This window comes from Paraphaeosphaeria sporulosa (assembly GCF_001642045.1).
Source record: "Paraphaeosphaeria sporulosa strain AP3s5-JAC2a unplaced genomic scaffold CC84scaffold_16, whole genome shotgun sequence".
Classification (NCBI taxonomy): Eukaryota; Fungi; Ascomycota; class Dothideomycetes; order Pleosporales; family Didymosphaeriaceae; genus Paraphaeosphaeria; species Paraphaeosphaeria sporulosa.
Genome location: NW_017253375.1, coordinates 175,099 through 193,335, shown reverse-complemented (window position 1 = coordinate 193,335; position 18,237 = coordinate 175,099). Strand labels below are relative to the sequence as shown.

The window sequence follows — 18,237 nt, the reverse complement described above, 5'->3', positions numbered from 1 at the left end:
CTTCCGCTTGCAGCTGGCAGAGGGTGCGCCAGCGGCGGTGGATAAAGACAAGTGCAAGCGAATGTCCAATCGCGTGCAGAGAGCCCCTGCCGCGGTGGCCTATGCGCTCCCTAACCGTAAACACACACAGGGCCCCGCACAAACCCACAGCACCACGCCGCTCACCGCTTCATCGCGTAGACGGCAGTACACGACAACGCCCCAGTTCGCCTTTTCATCCCTTTCTTCCTCAGTCTGTTTGATACAGCGCTGAAAAACGCCCAAAATGCGAGGAGAGGTGCGTATACAGCTCACACAGCCCATTGTTTACGCGTATCGAGGGGAAGGAGGGGTGCTTTGTCTCGGCTGCTGGGGAGCCATCTTGAGCATTGCCGGAGAGCAACTGGACCAATTCGCGCCAAACGTCAATTGCAGCATCACAACCTCGCTAACCACTCTGTCTTTGCAGATCTGCCACCTTCACATCGGTCAGGCTGGTGTCCAGCTTGGTAACAGTGCCTGGGAACTGTACGCGCCCTCCACCCGCCTCCGCCTACGAACCACCTCGACTGACTGGAGTCCAGGTACCTGCTGGAGCACGGCCTGAAGGCTGACGGTCGCCCCGATCCTGATGCCCAGGATGTCGCCGAAGGTGGCTCTTACGAGACCTTCTTCACCGAGACTGGAAGCGGCAAATACGTGCCACGCTCTATCTTCGTCGACTTGGATCCCTCCCCGATCGACGAGATTCGCACCGGACCCTACCGCCAACTCTACCACCCCGAGCTCTTGCTGAGCGGTAAGGAAGATGCTGCCAACAACTATGCCCGTGGCCACTACACTGTTGGCAAGGAGATGGTCGACGGCGTCATCGAGCGCATCCGGCGCGTTGCTGGTAGGACTGAGCCCAGCAACGGTCAAACGGGAGGCGGTGACTAACCTTGCTAGACAACTGCTCGTCCCTTCAGGGTTTCCTCATCTTCCACTCCTTTGGCGGCGGAACCGGATCCGGATTTGGTGCTCTCCTCCTCGAGCGCCTCTCTACTGACTACGGCAAGAAGTGCAAGCTTGAATTCTCCGTATATCCTGCTCCGCGTGTCTCGACTTCCGTTGTTGAGCCCTACAACGCGGTCCTGTCCACCCACAGCACGATCGAGAACTCTGACTGCACTTTCCTTGTTGACAACGAAGCCGTGTACGATATCTGCCGTCGCAGCCTGGATATCCCCCGCCCGAACTACGAGCACCTGAACCGTCTGATTGCCCAGGTCGTCAGCTCCATCACCTCGAGTTTGCGATTCGATGGTGCGCTCAATGTTGATCTGAACGAGTTCCAGACCAATTTGGTCCCGTACCCGCGTATCCACTATCCGCTCATTAGCTACGCCCCTGTCGTTTCGGCCAAGAAGAGCTCCCACGAGAGCTTCAAGGTATCCGACTTGACCTTCCAGTGTACGTTGTTCATGCTGATGGCACTTTCGCGGCTAACATAACCAGGCTTCGAGCCCAACAATCAGATGGTCGTCTGCGACCCACGCAATGGCAAGTACATGGCCGTCGCGCTTTTGTACCGCGGAGACATTGTCCCTCGCGACTGCACGGTCGCAGCCGCCGCTCTCAAGGCCAAATCATCTTTTAACCTCGTCGAATGGTGCCCCACTGGCTTCAAACTCGGCATCAACTACACCAAGTGAGTGATTAGATTGTTGCGACATCTTGCCCATCCACTAATCTATGTACAGGCCCATCAGCCCAGCTGGAAGCGAGCTCGCCGCTGTCGACCGCAGTGTTTCTATGCTCAGCAACACCACTGCCATCGCCGAGGCTTGGTCTCGTCTGGACCACAAATTCGATCTTATGTACTCCAAGCGTGCATTCGTCCACTGGTACGTCGGCGAGGGTATGGAGGAAGGCGAGTTCTCCGAGGCCCGTGAAGACCTGGCGGCGCTCGAGAAGGACTACGAGGAGGTTGCCAGTGACTCTCTTGACGAGGGCGTTGAGGAGGGCGAATACTAGGCAGAATATACCCTGTGAGACAGCAGCACGCCCTTTAGTGGCTTTGGGAGCATCAGATTGATTCTCGGGTTCCTGCAAAGTTGGCATAGGGTACCGTGTTAGCTGCAACGTCAATATAAGCTTCAATTATTTTGAATGCATGGATCCATGGTTCGCATTGCTCGTGGGTTGATGTTTGGTACGCTTTGACCGACGGTCTGTGCACAGCATCATAGCTCCGGATTCCCCGCAGCTCGGTGCAATCTTTCAACATCACACCATTGCTCACGATGTTCAGCCTTCCGTCGTTCAAACTACCTTCGTTCCTGGCCTCGAGTAGCCCCGAACACACTTCCATCGACATAGCCCCCGTGGAGACGCACGATGTTGAAACCGCTGCGGAAAAGCGGCCGCGAACGTTGAAGCATCTGCTCAAGGCGAACCACGCAAATCATTCGATCATCTACCACAACTTACGATTTCACAACCACGCACCACACGTGAGCGTAATCGAAGGCGACTTTGGCTGTTAGCTAAGCTTGCATCTCAGATTCTGGGTTCGGCATACATCTTGGGCGCAACACATGAACATCTGAACGACATCTACGAGAAGGAGTCGGAGGAGCTGGAGCCATGGCATGACTCGCCAGGCGAGATATCAAAGGATGACTGGAGGGACTTCTTGGGGAAGCGGGAGTATGGAGAGTACCATTGCGGCTGGACGGTGCTGACTGTTTGTAGGTACCAGCGGGCATTTGTGGACTTCTTCGAAGACCAATTGGTAGCAAAGCGGTACGACTGGAAGGCGCTTCTGAGAGAGTTCATGTTCGAGGGCAAGCAGCCGTTGATCAATGGCTTGGTCTCAGGACGTAAGTATGAGCGCATCGACTCTCAGTGCCGGACTAACAAGGCCCCAGTTGCACACCCGCTCATCCATCTTGGATACGCCTACGAGCTCAACTCACGAACCGTCGCGATTGAAGCGCTGGCCCTAGGCGCATGCTTCTATGGATCTCTCCACAAGTACATCGACGATCCAAAGTATGCACGACCGAGCCCTATCCATGCGACATCCCTACTCGATATTCTCGACAAAGTCAGGAAGGACAAGAGATTCGACGGGCTCTATAAGAAGCGCAGTGGAGACATAAGCAAGGTGCTAGGAGAGCGGGAGGATGTCTTTCTGGAATACTTCAACGCCTGGGAGCTTTCAGATCCAAGGACGCAATTCGAAGAGTCACAACAGGTGGCCGTCGCAATACTTGCTGGCACTGATCCGGCGGAAGATTCCAGGTTCGACTTCTTCTTTGTCCACCTGCTGACGTCTTCTCACGCTGTGCGACTACTCCTCCCATGCATCCCAGCCAAGTTTCACATCAGCCTCGTCCGGCAATGGTGGCTATTCACGCTGGCAGTGTACATTGCGCAGACCCGGCCGGAAATCAAGGTCGACCGGATCAACGACTACGAGCTGCAAGGCAGGGACTGGAAGTTTGTCCTGGACAAGGCACTTCACTCTTCCCATTCTATGGACGCTCATTTCGTAAAATGTAAGAGGCCAAGTACGGTCTGGCTGGGCGAGAACTAACGGTAGCAGCACTCCGATCGATCAAGGTCGCGTCAGAAACCTGGGGCGACGACAAGCAGTTCTACCTCAAAGCCGCAGTGCAAGTGGCCGATGAGTTCGAGCGGTGGGGAGGGTTCGAGACCAGCGAGGATGACGTCGCGTATGCATATCCTGAATTGCAGTAAGATGACCATGCGTAGATCTCTGGGGAGCGAAGCAGGCACAGCAGTGAGAATGACGACGGTGAGCCAGGCGCTGTCTCAGGGTGTGTGTGCTGGGGCATTCGAGGGGCTCCAGAACAGTCGGAGCTATATTAAGTTGCAGTGCTAAGACGAAGGTTTGGAGCACGACCAGTCAATGTCATGTATTTCCTGTTGGCGAGTTGGTATTCCCGTGCCATGGCTCGTAGCGGAACGCGTGCCGGTAAACATGTGGCACATGTCAGGGTGCGGGCGTTATCAGATTGCCGGCACATGGGAAAGCGGGCGAAAACGCCCTAGTCGACAGCCGCCGACATCTGCATGTGCTCAGTCAGAGGCTTTCCCATGTGCGCAACAGCGAGCACAAGCGGCTTAAGGCGGGCGCGATGTGGGGTGCGCGCATGGGCGGACGGTCGGCTTGGAAAGCTTCAGGGAGCTTCGGTACCGTTTCGCAGACCGAGGTGGCCGGCGTGCACGAGATCGCGATGGCTCGAACCGGATTCGGCCGGTGTGTAAGCAGAGCACCTCTTTGTAACCGCAATAGCGCCCGCTTGTAAATGCGCGCCGCCGCGTGCGGAGGGCAAGCCCATCAGCAAAAAGGGTCTGCTCCCGCGGCTGGACGCTGGAGCTGCGCTGGCATTGCTTTGTTGTCCTTGTTCGCTCTCAGCGCACGATACACATCCTCTGAGAGCGCGTTTGGACTTCTTTTCGCCTGACATCGCCCTGACGTAACCGCAATTCCCCGCTAGCTTGCCAGAGACGCATTCCTGATCGATTCCAGCCAGGCCAGCACGCGACAGGCAAGGCTTTCGTCATCAGCCTGAGCCGTGTGGCCCGCGTGAAATCAAGCCACTGCAGACGCGCCCAACGTTGTTTAGTATACATACGTCCCGGGCCGCATTGCTCAAAGAGACTTCTCCCACACCAGCCCGCCACCAGCTTCTCTTAATCTTCGCCCCCGCGCGAGGCCGCTTCCTGCCCCACCACGGCCGCAATTGCGTACCGCCAGCTCCAGTCAAGGCAGCTGAGCGAACCTAATTCCGACCTCTTCCGGGGAGCAGCCTGAACGGCCCATCTCACCCACCATGTCTCTCAAGAAAGTGCTCGGAAAGCTCAAGACGGGCAGCCACAGCAACCCCGCCTCCGACGATGAGAGCGCCAGCGGCATCAAATCACCCCGCGCCGCCAACGGTGGCACCGCGTCACCCCGAGCATCCGGCGTCTTCGCACACCGACCCAGCGGCGAGTTCAAGCGGGGCCTCGACAGCCCCGCCGCCTCGCAGCCGCTCTCGCCCGCCGACAGCAGGACCAGCTTAGACAAGCACTCGAAGAACGACAGCGGCATCTTCCACCGCCGTACCGACAGCCCCAGCCGCAGCCGAACCTTTGGCTCCCGGCATGAGCGCTCTGGCTCCGGCGTCACCCACTCGCCCATCCGCGCAGTCAAGGAGAAGCTGCACATTGGCGGCGACTCGTCCAGCGATGGTGACACTCCCCTCAACCGCGAGGGCGAGCCCATGTCCAAGAACCAACTGCGGAAGCACGAGAAGCAGGCACAGCAGGAGGAACGCCGCCAGGAGATCCTGCAGAAGGAGAAGGAGATTGAGCACAGGAAGAAGGAACTCGAGGCCCAAGCCGACGCTGAGCTCACCCCCCAGCAGAAGGCCAAGTACGGCATGATCCCGCCCAACAGCTACGCTGCAGGATGGAAGCACGAGTCGCGCATGAGCATCAAGGACTTCTCGGCTGCCGATGTTGGCAAGGAGGTTGTCTTCCGCGCCCGAATTCACCACATCCGCAAGATGAGCGCCAAGTTCGTCTTCTTTGTCTTCCGGCAGCAGCTTGCGACCATTCAGGGTCTCTTGGTTGAGCATGCGGACATCTCCAAGTACATGCTCTACTGGGCTGAGCATCTCGAGGCCGAGAGCATTGTGCTGGTCAAGGGTGTTTTGCAGGCGCCGAACAACAAGCAGGGAGAGGTCACCGGCGCTAACATTCATGACATTGAAGTCGCTGTGCACGACCTCCATGTCGAGGCTGCTGTCACTGAGCACCTTCCTTTCAACGTCTACGAAGCTGAGGTCACACAAGCCGAGGTCGAGGAGGAGCTCGCACGTGCTGACCACAAGGAAGGCCAGAGCCGCGTGAGGATCAACGACCGAACGCGCCTGAGCAACCGTGTCATCGATCTGCGGACAACAGCATCCCAGGGCATCTTCCGCATCCAGTCCGGCATTTGCAACCTCTTCCGCTCTCAACTAGACTCCGAAGGCTTCATCGAGATCCACACCCCCAAACTTCAGGGTGGTGCGACCGAATCCGGTGCCAGCGTGTTCAAGGTTGAGTACTTTGGCCGCGGCGCTTTCCTCGCCCAGAGTCCCCAGCTGGCTAAGCAGATGTGTATCTCCGCCGACTTTGGCAGGGTTTACGAAATCGGCGCTGTGTTCCGAGCAGAGAACAGTAACACATACCGCCACTTGACCGAGTACACTGGTCTTGATTTGGAAATGTCCATCGATGAGCACTACCATGAAGTACTTCGTGTTCTAGATCGTACATTCAAGAACATCTTCAAGGGTATTTACGAGCGCTACCGTCCTGAGATTGAGGTGGTCAAGAGGCATTTCCCCCACGAGGACCTCGTCTGGTTAGACGAAACTCCCATCATTCCCTTCGCCGAGGGCATTCGCATGCTCAACGACTCCGGCTATAGGGATGAGGACGGCAACCCCCTGGACGAGAACGAAGACATGGGTACGCGTGATGAGGTTCAGCTCGGCCGTGTCATCAAGGAGAAGCTGGGCACTGACTACTACATCCTTGACAAGTTCCCTACTAACGCAAGACCATTCTACGCGATGCCGGACCCGAACGACCCCAAGCTCACCAACTCCTTCGACATCTTCCTGCGTGGACAGGAGATTCTGAGTGGTGGCCAGCGTATCCATGACTCAGACCTGCTCCTTGACAAGATGCACCGACTGAAGGTCGACCCTCAGACTATGGAGGAGTACATCCAGGGCTTCCAATGGGGTGCTCCACCCCATGGAGGTGGCGGTATCGGTTTGGAGCGTATTCTCATGCTGCTCTTGAACCTTGGCAACATCCGACATGCTTCGCTGTTCCCTCGCGACCCCAAGAGCTTGCCCGAGAAGGCCATCATCAAGCAGCTTCGTCATCCAGAATCCAGCACAATGCACCCGCCGTGGGAAGGCCAAGACCGAGCAGCTGCAGGGATTGACTTCCAGCCCATCACCAAGCTCATCGCCAATTACGGAGATGCCACAAACACCTCGTGGCTGGAGCCTCGCACAGAGATCTGGCGAGACGATTACACAGGCGCTGCCGTGGGCTTCGTGCCCCAGGATGGCTTTGCGATCACTGTTGGTGACCCTCTTTGCCACCCAAGCCAGTACTTGAAGACTATGACTGGATACCTCAAGTATATCAAGAAAGAGCGCAACCTGAAGCCGCTTTGGCTGCTGGTTGGCCGGGATGTTGAAGAGGTGCTCGCCTCCAAGTTTAACTGGAGGACCTTCTCCGTTGTTGCGGAGCAGCGTGTCGACCCTGCCCACAACCCTGCATTGCACGACTCCGATGTACAGCGCAAGGTCCGCCACGCCGAGAAGGAAGGCGTCAAAATCACCGACTTCACCATTGGCACCCCAGTGCCCGAGGAAATGAAGAAGAAGGTCGACGCTCGCGTGGAAGACTGGCTCAAGGGTAGGAAGGGCCGCCAGGTGCATCTCACCAACATCCACCCCTGGCAGGACGAGGAGCACCGACAGTACCACATCGCCATGACGCCCGATGGCACCATCGCCGCCCTCGTCGTCATGGCACAGCTGAGCCCCGACCACGGCTGGCAGGTCAAGTATTCGCTCGACTTTCCGAACGCACCCTCGGGCTCTATCGAGCACGTCGTGCTCCACGCGATGAAGGTCGTAGCCAACGCCGGCGCGACCACCATCACCTTTGGCGGCGGCGCGAGCAGCAAGTTCACGCCCGGCCACAACGTTAAGGGCACCCGCGTCAAGGTGTTGTCCCGCGCATACCAGGCCATCGCCACCGAGCTCAAGCTCACCAACAAGACTGAGTTCCGCGAGAAGCTGGGTGCGACTGATGACCCGAGTTATATTTGCTACCCGCCGCACGGGCTGGGCCCGCTGGCAATCAAGGCCATCTTGAACTTCTTCGAGGACGATGATTAGATGGGTGGAGATAGACGGAGGGGGAAGGGGGAAGAGGAAGAAGGGTGGAGGAGGAGGAAGGCGTGGCTCGTATGATACCTGATACCATGTTGAAGGCGCGCTCGAGGGGGGTTTTCGGCTCTTCTCACGGGGGCGGAGCGGCTCTTTTTTCATTTGTGGCTTCGATTGCTTGTAGTTGCTTATGCCCAATATCATTGTTGCATTGCAGATTGGTATGTCGCTGTCGGTCAGTGATGTTATTAATGTTTTTTTTTAGTCTGACAGCAGGCCGGATACCTAAAGTACATTCATGTGACCTGTTCACAGCGCTGCAGTCTCCGTTCCATGCTTCCGTGAACCTCGGCCGAGCAGACCGCCCCATGCCATCTACACCCACGCACAACGGCCCGATCTTTGGGCTCTGGTACTGACCACCATACAACCTCAAAAACCGTCCTTCGATGCCGAAGCACTTATATGTGGTCCCTGGCGGAAGTAACTCGGCGCGAGGCACGCAGCCCTACGAAGCACGCTAGTCCAGGATCCCTGTTCCGACCGCAAGCCACCTCCAGACGCAAGCGCGGGGGAAGTTCGGGGCCCAGAACCCCGCAATTGGGACGTCGGAGGGAGAGATCGGGAATCGTGGGAGCGCGGGCTAGGCAGGATCGGGGAAGGGGTGGTGAGTAGGCAGTGGGTTAGACGGAGAGGAGTGGGTGCTGACGAGCGAGATGGCGGTTACTGGATGGGCTGCTTGCGCGAGCGTGATGGGAGAGCGGGAGCTTGGCTGACGCCGCGCAGGCGCAGAGAGATGACGGTGGATGTATAAAGACGCGGCAGCGCGCAGGAGGTGTGGTGCTGTGGGATACTGAGCGTTTGCTGCTTCTGGCTCTGCCCTCTTGTCTGCTCTTGGTCTCCTTGTGCCCGGCTGAGAAACCACCGCAATGTTCCTCGCTCACCTCCTCACGCCGTACACGTTCCTGCTGCTCCCCGTCCTCTACTACCTCCTGCCATACCTGCGCAACTGGTCCATTCAGTCCATCCCCGGCCCGCTCGTCGCGAAGTTCTCGAACCTCTGGCTGCTGTACCAGGCAAGGCGCGGCCGGCGGTACGAAGCTGTGCACGCGGCGCACGAGAAGTACGGGACGTTGGTGAGGATTGCGCCGAACCATGTTAGTGTTGCGGATGCGGAGGCGATCCCAGTGATATATGGGCATGGGAATGGGTTTTTGAAGAGGTGAGGAAGCTTCCTTCCCCCTTCCGGAGGTGTATCGAAGAAGGAGCACATGAAGAAGTGCAAGGAATGTAAAGCTAATGGCATATGGACAGCGACTACTACGATGCCTTCGTCTCGATCCGCCGCGGCCTCTTCAACACGCGCGACCGCGCCGAGCACACGCGCAAGCGCAAAACCGTCTCCCACACCTTCTCCGCCAAATCCGTCGGCCAGTTCGAGCAGTACATCCACCACAATCTTGAGGAGCTGCAGCGACAATGGGACCGCCGTGCCGACGCCGAGAAGGGTGGATACCACCAGATGGATGCGCTCAACTGGTTTAACTACCTCGCGTTCGATGTCATTGGGGATCTGGCTTTTGGCGCGCCGTTCGGGATGCTCGAGAAGGGCGCCGACGTCGCGGAAGTGAGGAAGAGCGCGGATGCGAAGCCGACGTACGCGCCTGCGATTGAGGTGCTGAACCGGAGGGGGGAAGTGTCTGGGTACGTTGAACCTCCTACACCGTTCAGAATCCCAGCCCGTGTTACTTACTCCTCCAACCCGCCTACATCCTCCCATGCATGATGCCGACTCTAACACGGAGACCAGAACGCTCGGCTGCTTCCCCGCCCTCAAGCCCTACGCCAAGTACCTCCCAGACCCCTTCTTCACGCAGGGCATCGCGGCTGTCGAGAACCTCGCCGGCATCGCCATCGCGCGGGTCAACGAGCGCCTGCAGAACCCGTCGGACCGCGTCGACCTCCTCGCACGGCTGATGGAAGGCCGCGACGAGTCGGGCAACCCGCTCGGCCGCGAGGAACTCACCGCCGAGGCTCTGACCCAGCTCATCGCCGGGTCCGACACGACGTCCAACACGTCCTGCGCGCTGCTGTTCCACTGTCTCTCCAATCCTTCCGTGATCACGAAACTGCAAGAGGAGCTGGACCAGGCGATCCTCGACGCAGACCAAGTCCCCACCTATGCCCAGGTCAAAGACCTGCCCTACCTCGACGCCGTCATCAAGGAAACAATGCGCATCCACTCCACCTCCTCCCTCGGCCTGCCCCGTGTGGTCCCCCCCGGCCCCGGCGTCGAGATCGCCGCCACGCACTTCCCCCAGGGCACCGTGCTCTCCGTCCCCGCATACACCATCCACCACTCCACGCACATCTGGGGCCCCGACGCCAGCGCCTTCCGCCCCGAGCGCTGGCTCGGCAACGGCCTTACCGAGCAGCAGAAGAACGCGTTTATCCCGTTTAGTTACGGCCCCCGCGCGTGCGTGGGGCGCAACGTCGCCGAGATGGAACTGGCGCTGATTGTGGGGACCGTATTTCGGCGGTATGAGTTTGAGCTGCGGCAGAGCGGCATGGAGACGCGGGAGGGGTTTCTGAGGAAGCCGCTTGGGTTGGAGGTGGGAATGAGGAAGAGGACGGTATAGGTGGTAGACCGCGTGGGCGGATACTGAAAAGGGAAAAGTGCAGAAGGGGCTTCATGAGATGGTTGCATGGGCTGGCGTTGCGTGGGCTCTGTCGTGGTGACGCATTATGGATCAGGATTTCGGGCTTCTGTGTTACTGCTGGGTGTGTGCGCGATTCATGTGCTAAATGCAAAATTAAAGTGGTAAAGCCGTACAGTCCGTCTCCTACCACTGCAGTTATGTCTGAACAGTCACGGCGATGGATCACATTTTCTGGGAGAGTTTCATTGGAGAAATGTGGCTGTATACATGCTAGTGCTGTGTGCACTGAGGAATTGAAACATTGATGCCTTGAACCCAATGTAGACCTACACTGTACCGATTTCATCCTCGCCGGTGTGCAAACCAGCGGTTCAAAGGACGGTGTTTGAGACGTTGTAGTCTTCAAGGGGCAAAGTTGAAAATGCTGGGTGATAGCAAGCGCCAAGCCATTGGAAAACATAAACACGGAGATAGCCTCTGGAAGTTTGTCTCTAGAAGCTTGCTTTTGGAAGATATATCTCATAGCTGGAGACAGTCAAGGACGAAGTTTGTTGTATAGACCTTTTGATGAGTCGAAGGCATGTCGCACGGAATGGCGGAAAAGCCAGGCGTGGGTCTGGAAGCGCCTGGGCGCAGCATTGCTGTGGTGTCTGCTCGAGGACATGCAATGCAGAGGAATGGAGTTGGTGATTGGCTTACATATTCGCACCGGTGCGGTTCGTTCGAACCTAGGACTGTTAGAAAGTTGCCCGTTTTATGGAAGAGGTGTGTCTTACAAAGAATGGAGTCTTCAGGGCTGCTCCGCGAAATTTCCCATTCTTGTAGAAGTAGCGGTACTCGCGGTCTTCTGTGCACGTTGTACCGTCTTCGGGAATGGAGGAGATCCTCTTGGTGAAGAAGTGACGTACGTCAAGCTCCGGCCATTCACAGTCGAAACGTACCTCCGGCGAGTCCTGCACCACGGCAGTCAACTTCGATTCATGTGCAAGAAAAGCTTCTGTCGGCTTGGCACCCTCGAAAAGGTTCAGCAACGAGCTAGCCACACGCTTAGATTCCTGTTGCTGCTTCTTTTGATGATCGGCCCAACGCTCAAGGAGAACATCTCGGATCTTGGCAAGGCTGTAGAGGTCAAACTGATCACTAGCTACCCGGGCTAGGTGAATGACCCGAGCAATGTTGTGGAAGGGGGTATTAGAAGGGTCGCCCATGGTCAGGTAGTCGAATCCGAAGGTAGTCAAGTCCTGATTTTGTAGGAAAGTGGCGAACTCTTCGATCTTTTGCAGCTCCTTCTTGGACTCTGCAGCCATGATCACCATAGACAGTGCCTCATCAAAATGCCAAGCATGAAATTCATCGAATCGTAATCGTAGATCCAGGCCTCGAACCGAGTTGCTCACCCCCTCTTCATCCGTGTGCGCAAGATGTTCCCGATGAATTGCATCGGCAAGTTTCTTCAGCTTATCGCGAGTGTGGAAGACATAGTAGTCCTCGGGCGTAATAGCTTGCCTGCCCACCGGTATGCTAAGATGGATACTTCGAGGAGTACCTCCCAACTCCATTGTAATGATGAAGTTGCGGATCCGGCCCAGAACTGGCAACAAGCCTATGCCGGATATGTCGAGGTCGAACAACGAATGTCCCAGGGTTTTCGAGTATGGCGTGGGCGTGGTATTAGAGACCCTGCCGCAGATATGGATGTGGTCGCCTTCGATCGCCACTTCGAACGGTACCTGTCCGTAAACAACTGACAACGCCTCTCTGCTAATTTGTCGATTCACTCGCAGAAGCGAGAACATGTTCTGCTGAACCTGATCCCTTCGCTTTGGATGCCATCGTGAATAGGGAGATATGGACTCTGGTAGCGTGTATCGCCAGATCAAGACCCGTAGCTCAGCGGGAAGCTTTAAGAGATGGCAGGGCAATGTGTCGGTTCCATTCGCGAGTTTGCCACACAAGTTGAAAGGCGGATGAGAAATCGCGAGACGGTCACACCGTCGGCCGCACTCGGCGATGGCCTGACAATGACCAGCCTGGATCTGTGTATCCTTGTGCTGTTTACATACAGGAAGAACGTCGGGAAAGTAGCGTGAGCGATCAGGGGCACGACGGCAAGGGAGTTTGCGGTCGTAGCATTGCATTGCGTCGATAATGGTGACTCGTGCAGCTTGCAGTCAAGGCCATGTGTGACGGACACAGCGGGCGTTGTGTTTGTCGAGCCCGCGCAAGAGTCGGCCATCGCGGGTGGTGTTTGTGTCTCTACGCGGCGTGGAACTGGTCTGTTGAAGTGGAGAGGGACGCGAGAGAGTGAAAGTGTTTAAGTCGACGCGTTGTCAAAGGCAGGAACGCGCTATCACGTGCTTGGGCCAGTGGGTGGACACTGGCTCTTTCCTTGTTTGGTCGTGGCATGTGTGCGGTGATGCCTTATGCCTTTGGGTGGAGTCTGAAATCAACTTCGAGTGGCTCTTACGCGCAGGAGCTCTGTCCTGCGAAACAAGGAATGAGGGTAACGGTTGAATTCAACAGCAAAAGAGAGTGTCAGCAGCTTTCCCTCACATCACCCTATGTACATACAACCCCTCTTTCTTATACTGCCATACCCGCCTATGCCTGTCCCAACACCCAAAGCTCCCCATTGCTCACATCACTCGTCATGTACAGCCTCCCACTCTTATCAAACGCTAGCCCCGCCGGCCTAAAGCAACCGGAACTTGCACTCGGCCCATTGCCCGCACACCGCGTAACGTCCGGATTGGCAAAAATATCCTTCGCGGCGGAGTTACTCGTCAGCGGCTCCACGGGGACAACCGTGCCATTCGCATCCTTCTTAAAGTCCACCGCGACAAGCTTGAACCCCGTGGTAGGGCTGCGGTTCCAGCTCCCGTGATACGTGATAAACATCTTGGAGTTGTCGGCGTTGAACTTGCAGTCAATGGGCGCGGAATGCGGGAACAGGGTCAGTGCGGGCTTGGTGGCTTTCTGCTCGCAGGTGTCGTCGTTCATGGAGGTGGAGGGGGTCTGCACGAACCAGTCGCCGACTTTGAATTGCTTGTCGGTGAAATCGGAGGGCTGCCAGACGGTGAAGCATGAAGGGTAGCCATACCAATTGTTGTTGGGCTTGGTCACATCGCCCATGAAGTGGATTTTCTCGCCCGGGTTGTTGTTGTGCACGTCTTTGCCATTGCGGGTGAATTGGTCGCCGCTGTTTTCAACGCCCCATAGCCTGTGATTTATTAGTATGCGTGAGGTGTCCTAAGTTTGAGGGAGTCTTACTGGTTGTTCACATCCCAGCAGATGCCGACTTCGTTGCGCTGGCCGTAACCGGCGGTGTAGCCTCCAGAGACGTAGTTATATCCTCCGCTGGGGAGTTTGCTGAGGTCGAAGACCTTGATGATGGCGCGTCCGGTGGACGGGTTGGAAGTGGCGGTATCGATGTTCGAGTTCGAACCATGAGATACGATTAGAAGATTGGGCGCGTGCGGTGCGATTTCGAGCGTGCGGGTCAAGTGCGAGCCACCATTGACCATGCCAGTGATGACAGTAGAGCGCGTGCCTACCGTTGCAGCGGCGGAATCATAAGGCCACGAGAAGGCCTGCGTCATGGAGCTGGCGTACAAGGTCTTACCGTCGGCACTCAGAGCAATGCCGTGGTTTAGACTGTTTAACGAGACCAGCATTTTGGTAGAAGTGATGCATCCGTCAGTACCCACAACGTGGTATGAGATACCCTTCCCAGCCTGTACCACCAGCATGTTTCCCTTGTCATCAAACTTGATGCTACGAGGAAGCGTCAACCCTCCAGCGACCTTAGTGGCCTTCCACCCACTAGCTAGAGTACCAGGGTACGAAGGGGTGCCAGCACCGGAGCACGAAGCGGGGATGGCTGCACCAGCATTGGTGGTGCCGGTTGACCTGACACTGGAAGTAACGGTGTTCGCAGGAGGAATGACGGTGGCGCTAGCTGTAGGTGTTGTCAGTAACAGATTGCTCTTCACCAACTGATCAAAGTTGTCAATGCGAGCGGCATTCAGATCATGGGTCCAGTGCCCAACATCGGCATGTACATTGAACGCAGAGTCGTTCCGGGCAGGGTTCTCCACGGCAGAGGTGCCGAATGCCCACGCAAACTGGGTAGTTCCCGTAGCATTCAGAACATATCGATTCTCGTCGACATCTTGCCAGCCAGTGCAACCTTTGCAAAGCGCATTGATTGTCCAGTGTGTGCTGTTCTTGGTGGTACCCTTCAACAGAGTATGCTCGGCACCGTCATAACCTTGGGGCAAACTGATGGAGCTAGTCTTTGTCAGAAGAAGACATTGTAACTGAATGGTTCCGCGTACTAGGCAAAGCGTGCTGATGCAACGCCGGAGTTCCCGTTTGGCCAGGCAACAGTAAGCGGATTCCACACCATCTGGCCACCCCAGGCAAAACCGGCCCACGTATGGTTGACCGGGGCGGTGATTTTGATAATGGCATCATAGGGATCGGTAACGGTTTTCGGGAGAGCAACCCCAAAGGTCAATCCGGACGCTGCGTTCGAGTACGACGAATAACAGATCTTGGTTTCCGCATCGCAGACAACTTTAGACGAGACCTCACCTTGCGCGATCACTACCAGTAATGTCAACAAAGCCAAGGCACAAAGAAAGATCTTGCTCACCGTAGCTGGCAAGTGCAATGGCACTGCCGAAAAGCTTGTAGGAAGGCATTTTGGTGGCAATGGAGGAAAGCCGTCAGTCCATCCGAGCTTGTCGACACGGGGACCTCAAGTCTTTATGCCTGCGAATGTCGCATGCAGTGGCGACTCATAACGCGTGGAACCACTGCGGGCCGCTACGACCCATGTGGCATGTCCAGATGGCCCCATATCTTGTGATGTGGATTTAATGAAGAAGAATGTGGAGGAGCCTTGTAAAAACGCAGACGACTGGCCAATCCCCGCGGACGATATTACATTATATACCGGCAAATCCAATTACAGCCATTACACAACAGCGTGCCCAGGTTACTCTCGTGGGTATGTTTCATGCCGGTCGTGGCAATCGGAAGGGTCTGGCGATTGGGTCGCTTCGGCGTTGCCCAAGGGTGTGTAAAAGGCTAATTTGACGAACCATGCCCATGCTCGTATATTTTTTGATAGACCAAACCCGCAACTGGTCCGGATTTAGAATGGAACGCCAAGTTCAGCACCTGCTATGTCATTCAACATCGGCTAGGTACAGAGAAACGTGGGGACCACCGCGGCAGATGTGGAGAGCAAGCCGTGCGCGTGGCGCCAAGACTGTGATCTTGATCGCCCGACGGGTCTTGACCTGGGCGACGTCGTTCTTTCCATGGGAAGAAGTGGACAACAATATATTCAAACACTGTACGCATGCATGCCTTGATGAGGAATCCGGGGATGGACCATAGCATGCGTGGTATAGACAGCAGGATGACGTCCGCAGGAAGGCTATTTGGAGTCCAGGACTTTGCTGTGAAGAGAACAGAGATCTACGATAGTAGTGATGTTGTTGATGTTCGCACGGCTGCTCTCCAAGCATTCTTGTGTGGACTCCAAGTTGCGTGCCTCGAGCTCGTTGACCACCGTACCCCAAGGCTCGATCGCTCGCGACCCGGATGGTAAGAGATGGCTTTCATCAGCGAGTCTTGCCAATGAGTCGCTTATCGTCTCATCTGCAGATGACATCTGGTTCTGCAGATAAACGGTTTCTAACAGCATGAGACGCTCATTGGTATGAGAGCGAGCAAGGTGCGATAGATGAGGAAGCAGACTAGCAGTGAGAAGCTTGGGATGCCCGCTGGAAGCTTTTTGAATGGCAATGTTGCGATCGTGATCAGGACCATCAGGATTTTCTGGGCGTGTAGCTAAAGGCTGCTGGAGTGAATGAAGACCCTCAACGGCGTCTGCGCGGGAAGCTGTATATCGGTTGTAGCAGTCTCGGATTTGAGACTCCGATGAAGCGAGGTCTTGGGTGTGGGGTAAGGCAACTGGCCGCTTGACCGGCGAAGCATCTTCAACGAAACCAGATTCTTCATCCATCTTGGACAGTTCGACTTGTATCCAGTCTTGGATCTCTTCCCGAGCACAACTGAGTGCATATACCTGCACCGCCAGGGACGGCGCATCCCGCGATGTGCTGCGCACTTCACTTCGCGCAGCCTTCGCACGGTCCATGCTCGACCTTGCCTCCAGAACCTCATTCTTTAGCTTCAGAATAGACGAGGCACAGGTCTCACTGTTTGCCAGTGATTCCAAACGTTCCGCAGGAAGATTGGGCTGTTCACCTAGCGAGTCTTTGACGCGGTCGCGCGGATCTTTTAGTCCCTCGATCGGATTGACGTTGAGTAACTTCTCAAGCGACGATTGCACGAGCTCCATTTCTGCAAATCGTCGTCGTTGTCGAAGCAGGGCTATGTAGCCCTGGACCATGTCGTTTTCTTGACTTGAGTCATTCATAGGAGCCTCGACAATATGGCGCTGCTGCAGGTCTTCCAAGGAAGCTTGGAGTCTTTCAAGTTTTGCTCGGGCTGATTTGTTACTTCTTATCGCTTCTAGGTATTCACCTCGGGCGCCTTTGAGTCCTGGAGGATTTGTGCCGACTGCTCCAAGGCTGTGTGGGCTCTCGTGATCGAGGTGCTGATTTTGGGTCGTTGAATTCACAGGCCGAAGAGAAGCAGTCAGATATTTAGACAGCGTCCTGCGCACCTGCAATGTTTCTTCGCGCGTCGCTATATACGGGGACAACGCCCGGTCGATGTCTGGTACAGGGCATGTCTGCATGCTGGCGGCGGTGCCCGAACAGACACCACGGATGACAAGCAATTTGTACGGGAAGGAGACGAAAGAATGAACAGGTACCGCCTAAACCGTGACTTGTGGAACGGCAATAATTCTTCGTTCCAATGTTGGTGAGTGACAACAAAACACCCGCGTGGGGCGTGCGATGCGGAAGCAGCTAGCGCGCCTTCGTGGGCTAAACTTAAACCATTAAGCTGGAAATCGCGGGATCACATGACAAAAGGCGCTGCTGCATAAATCCGTGGCCTAAGAGCATCTGGAACTGGGGGACTGGGATGCATTGTGACATTTGGTTTTGCAGTATGCGCCCATAGAGACCTTCGTAAAAGAACTTGAGAAGTGACCGCATGCTATGTACAATACTTGGACAAGAGCTGTTTACACTGTGCTATCCGTGAAGAGGAGCAGCACCGAGACTTTGACCTACTGGACGAGAACATTGCTAGTTTTCAGAGGAGTGCGTGCCAGCGCGCTTTCATAAACACACATTTGTTCTATATCAGGAAAGCCGGTGTCTCGTCGGTTGACCATGGTGACTCTCGGTCCTTCATTTCAGGAATTGCAAATGCTGGCGCTACGAATGAGGCAATGTGGAGACAGCTGGCGACAGGTGCAGCGGGTTACTAGCCAATGGTCCACTGCTACGGATGTGGCGCGTTTTGATGGTTTCGCGATCAACGTCCACTAGGTTAGCAGCGGTACTGGAGTGTGATTTATGCGTGACTCGGTGTCGTTCTCCGAGAACGCGCATGCAAGTGAGGGCTGCGGAATGCGGCTCCAAGGAGGTATGCTAAGGCAAGCAATATCCACGCTCGAGAAGCGCACATTACCCGGA

General features: G+C 56.0%; 6 protein-coding genes across 6 annotated transcripts; 4 read left to right on the top strand and 2 right to left on the bottom strand.

Annotated features, from left to right (window-relative positions):
* The first annotated feature begins 159 nt into the window (after positions 1 to 159).
* Positions 160 to 2,134, top strand: CC84DRAFT_1169678 (tubulin-domain-containing protein). Its single transcript, XM_018179722.1, has 6 exons — positions 160 to 277; positions 449 to 507; positions 564 to 874; positions 928 to 1,431; positions 1,477 to 1,669; positions 1,722 to 2,134. The coding sequence occupies exons 1-6, from the start codon at positions 266 to 268 to the stop codon at positions 1,993 to 1,995; spliced, it is 1,353 nt and encodes a 450-aa protein (XP_018029308.1). The 5' UTR covers positions 160 to 265; the 3' UTR covers positions 1,996 to 2,134.
* A 112-nt stretch (positions 2,135 to 2,246) lies between these two features.
* CC84DRAFT_1169676 (uncharacterized protein) lies at positions 2,247 to 4,181 on the top strand. The gene is made up of 5 exons (XM_018179721.1): positions 2,247 to 2,474; positions 2,525 to 2,670; positions 2,716 to 2,843; positions 2,892 to 3,524; positions 3,572 to 4,181. Exons 1-5 carry the CDS (start codon positions 2,265 to 2,267, stop codon positions 3,724 to 3,726), a joined length of 1,272 nt encoding a protein of 423 aa, XP_018029307.1. The 5' UTR covers positions 2,247 to 2,264; the 3' UTR covers positions 3,727 to 4,181.
* Positions 4,182 to 4,643: 462 nt separating this feature from the next.
* CC84DRAFT_410118 (aspartyl-tRNA synthetase-like protein) lies at positions 4,644 to 8,014 on the top strand. The gene has a single exon (XM_018186095.1). It carries the CDS (start codon positions 4,827 to 4,829, stop codon positions 7,950 to 7,952), a length of 3,126 nt encoding a protein of 1,041 aa, XP_018029306.1. The 5' UTR covers positions 4,644 to 4,826; the 3' UTR covers positions 7,953 to 8,014.
* A 579-nt stretch (positions 8,015 to 8,593) lies between these two features.
* Positions 8,594 to 10,852, top strand: CC84DRAFT_410120 (putative P450 monooxygenase). Its single transcript, XM_018186096.1, has 3 exons — positions 8,594 to 9,165; positions 9,258 to 9,647; positions 9,754 to 10,852. The coding sequence occupies exons 1-3, from the start codon at positions 8,873 to 8,875 to the stop codon at positions 10,580 to 10,582; spliced, it is 1,512 nt and encodes a 503-aa protein (XP_018029305.1). The 5' UTR covers positions 8,594 to 8,872; the 3' UTR covers positions 10,583 to 10,852.
* A 2,352-nt stretch (positions 10,853 to 13,204) lies between these two features.
* CC84DRAFT_1223244 (uncharacterized protein) lies at positions 13,205 to 15,309 on the bottom strand (the record flags this gene model as incomplete). Its single annotated transcript, XM_018183475.1, has 4 exons — positions 13,205 to 13,823; positions 13,874 to 14,893; positions 14,941 to 15,211; positions 15,261 to 15,309. The coding sequence occupies 4 exons, from the start codon at positions 15,307 to 15,309 to the stop codon at positions 13,205 to 13,207; spliced, it is 1,959 nt and encodes a 652-aa protein (XP_018029304.1).
* Positions 15,310 to 15,680: 371 nt separating this feature from the next.
* On the bottom strand, positions 15,681 to 17,517 carry CC84DRAFT_410131 (uncharacterized protein). Its single transcript, XM_018186097.1, has one exon. The coding sequence runs from the start codon at positions 17,382 to 17,384 to the stop codon at positions 16,053 to 16,055; it is 1,332 nt and encodes a 443-aa protein (XP_018029303.1). The 5' UTR covers positions 17,385 to 17,517; the 3' UTR covers positions 15,681 to 16,052.
* Between the last annotated feature and the right edge of the window lie 720 nt (positions 17,518 to 18,237).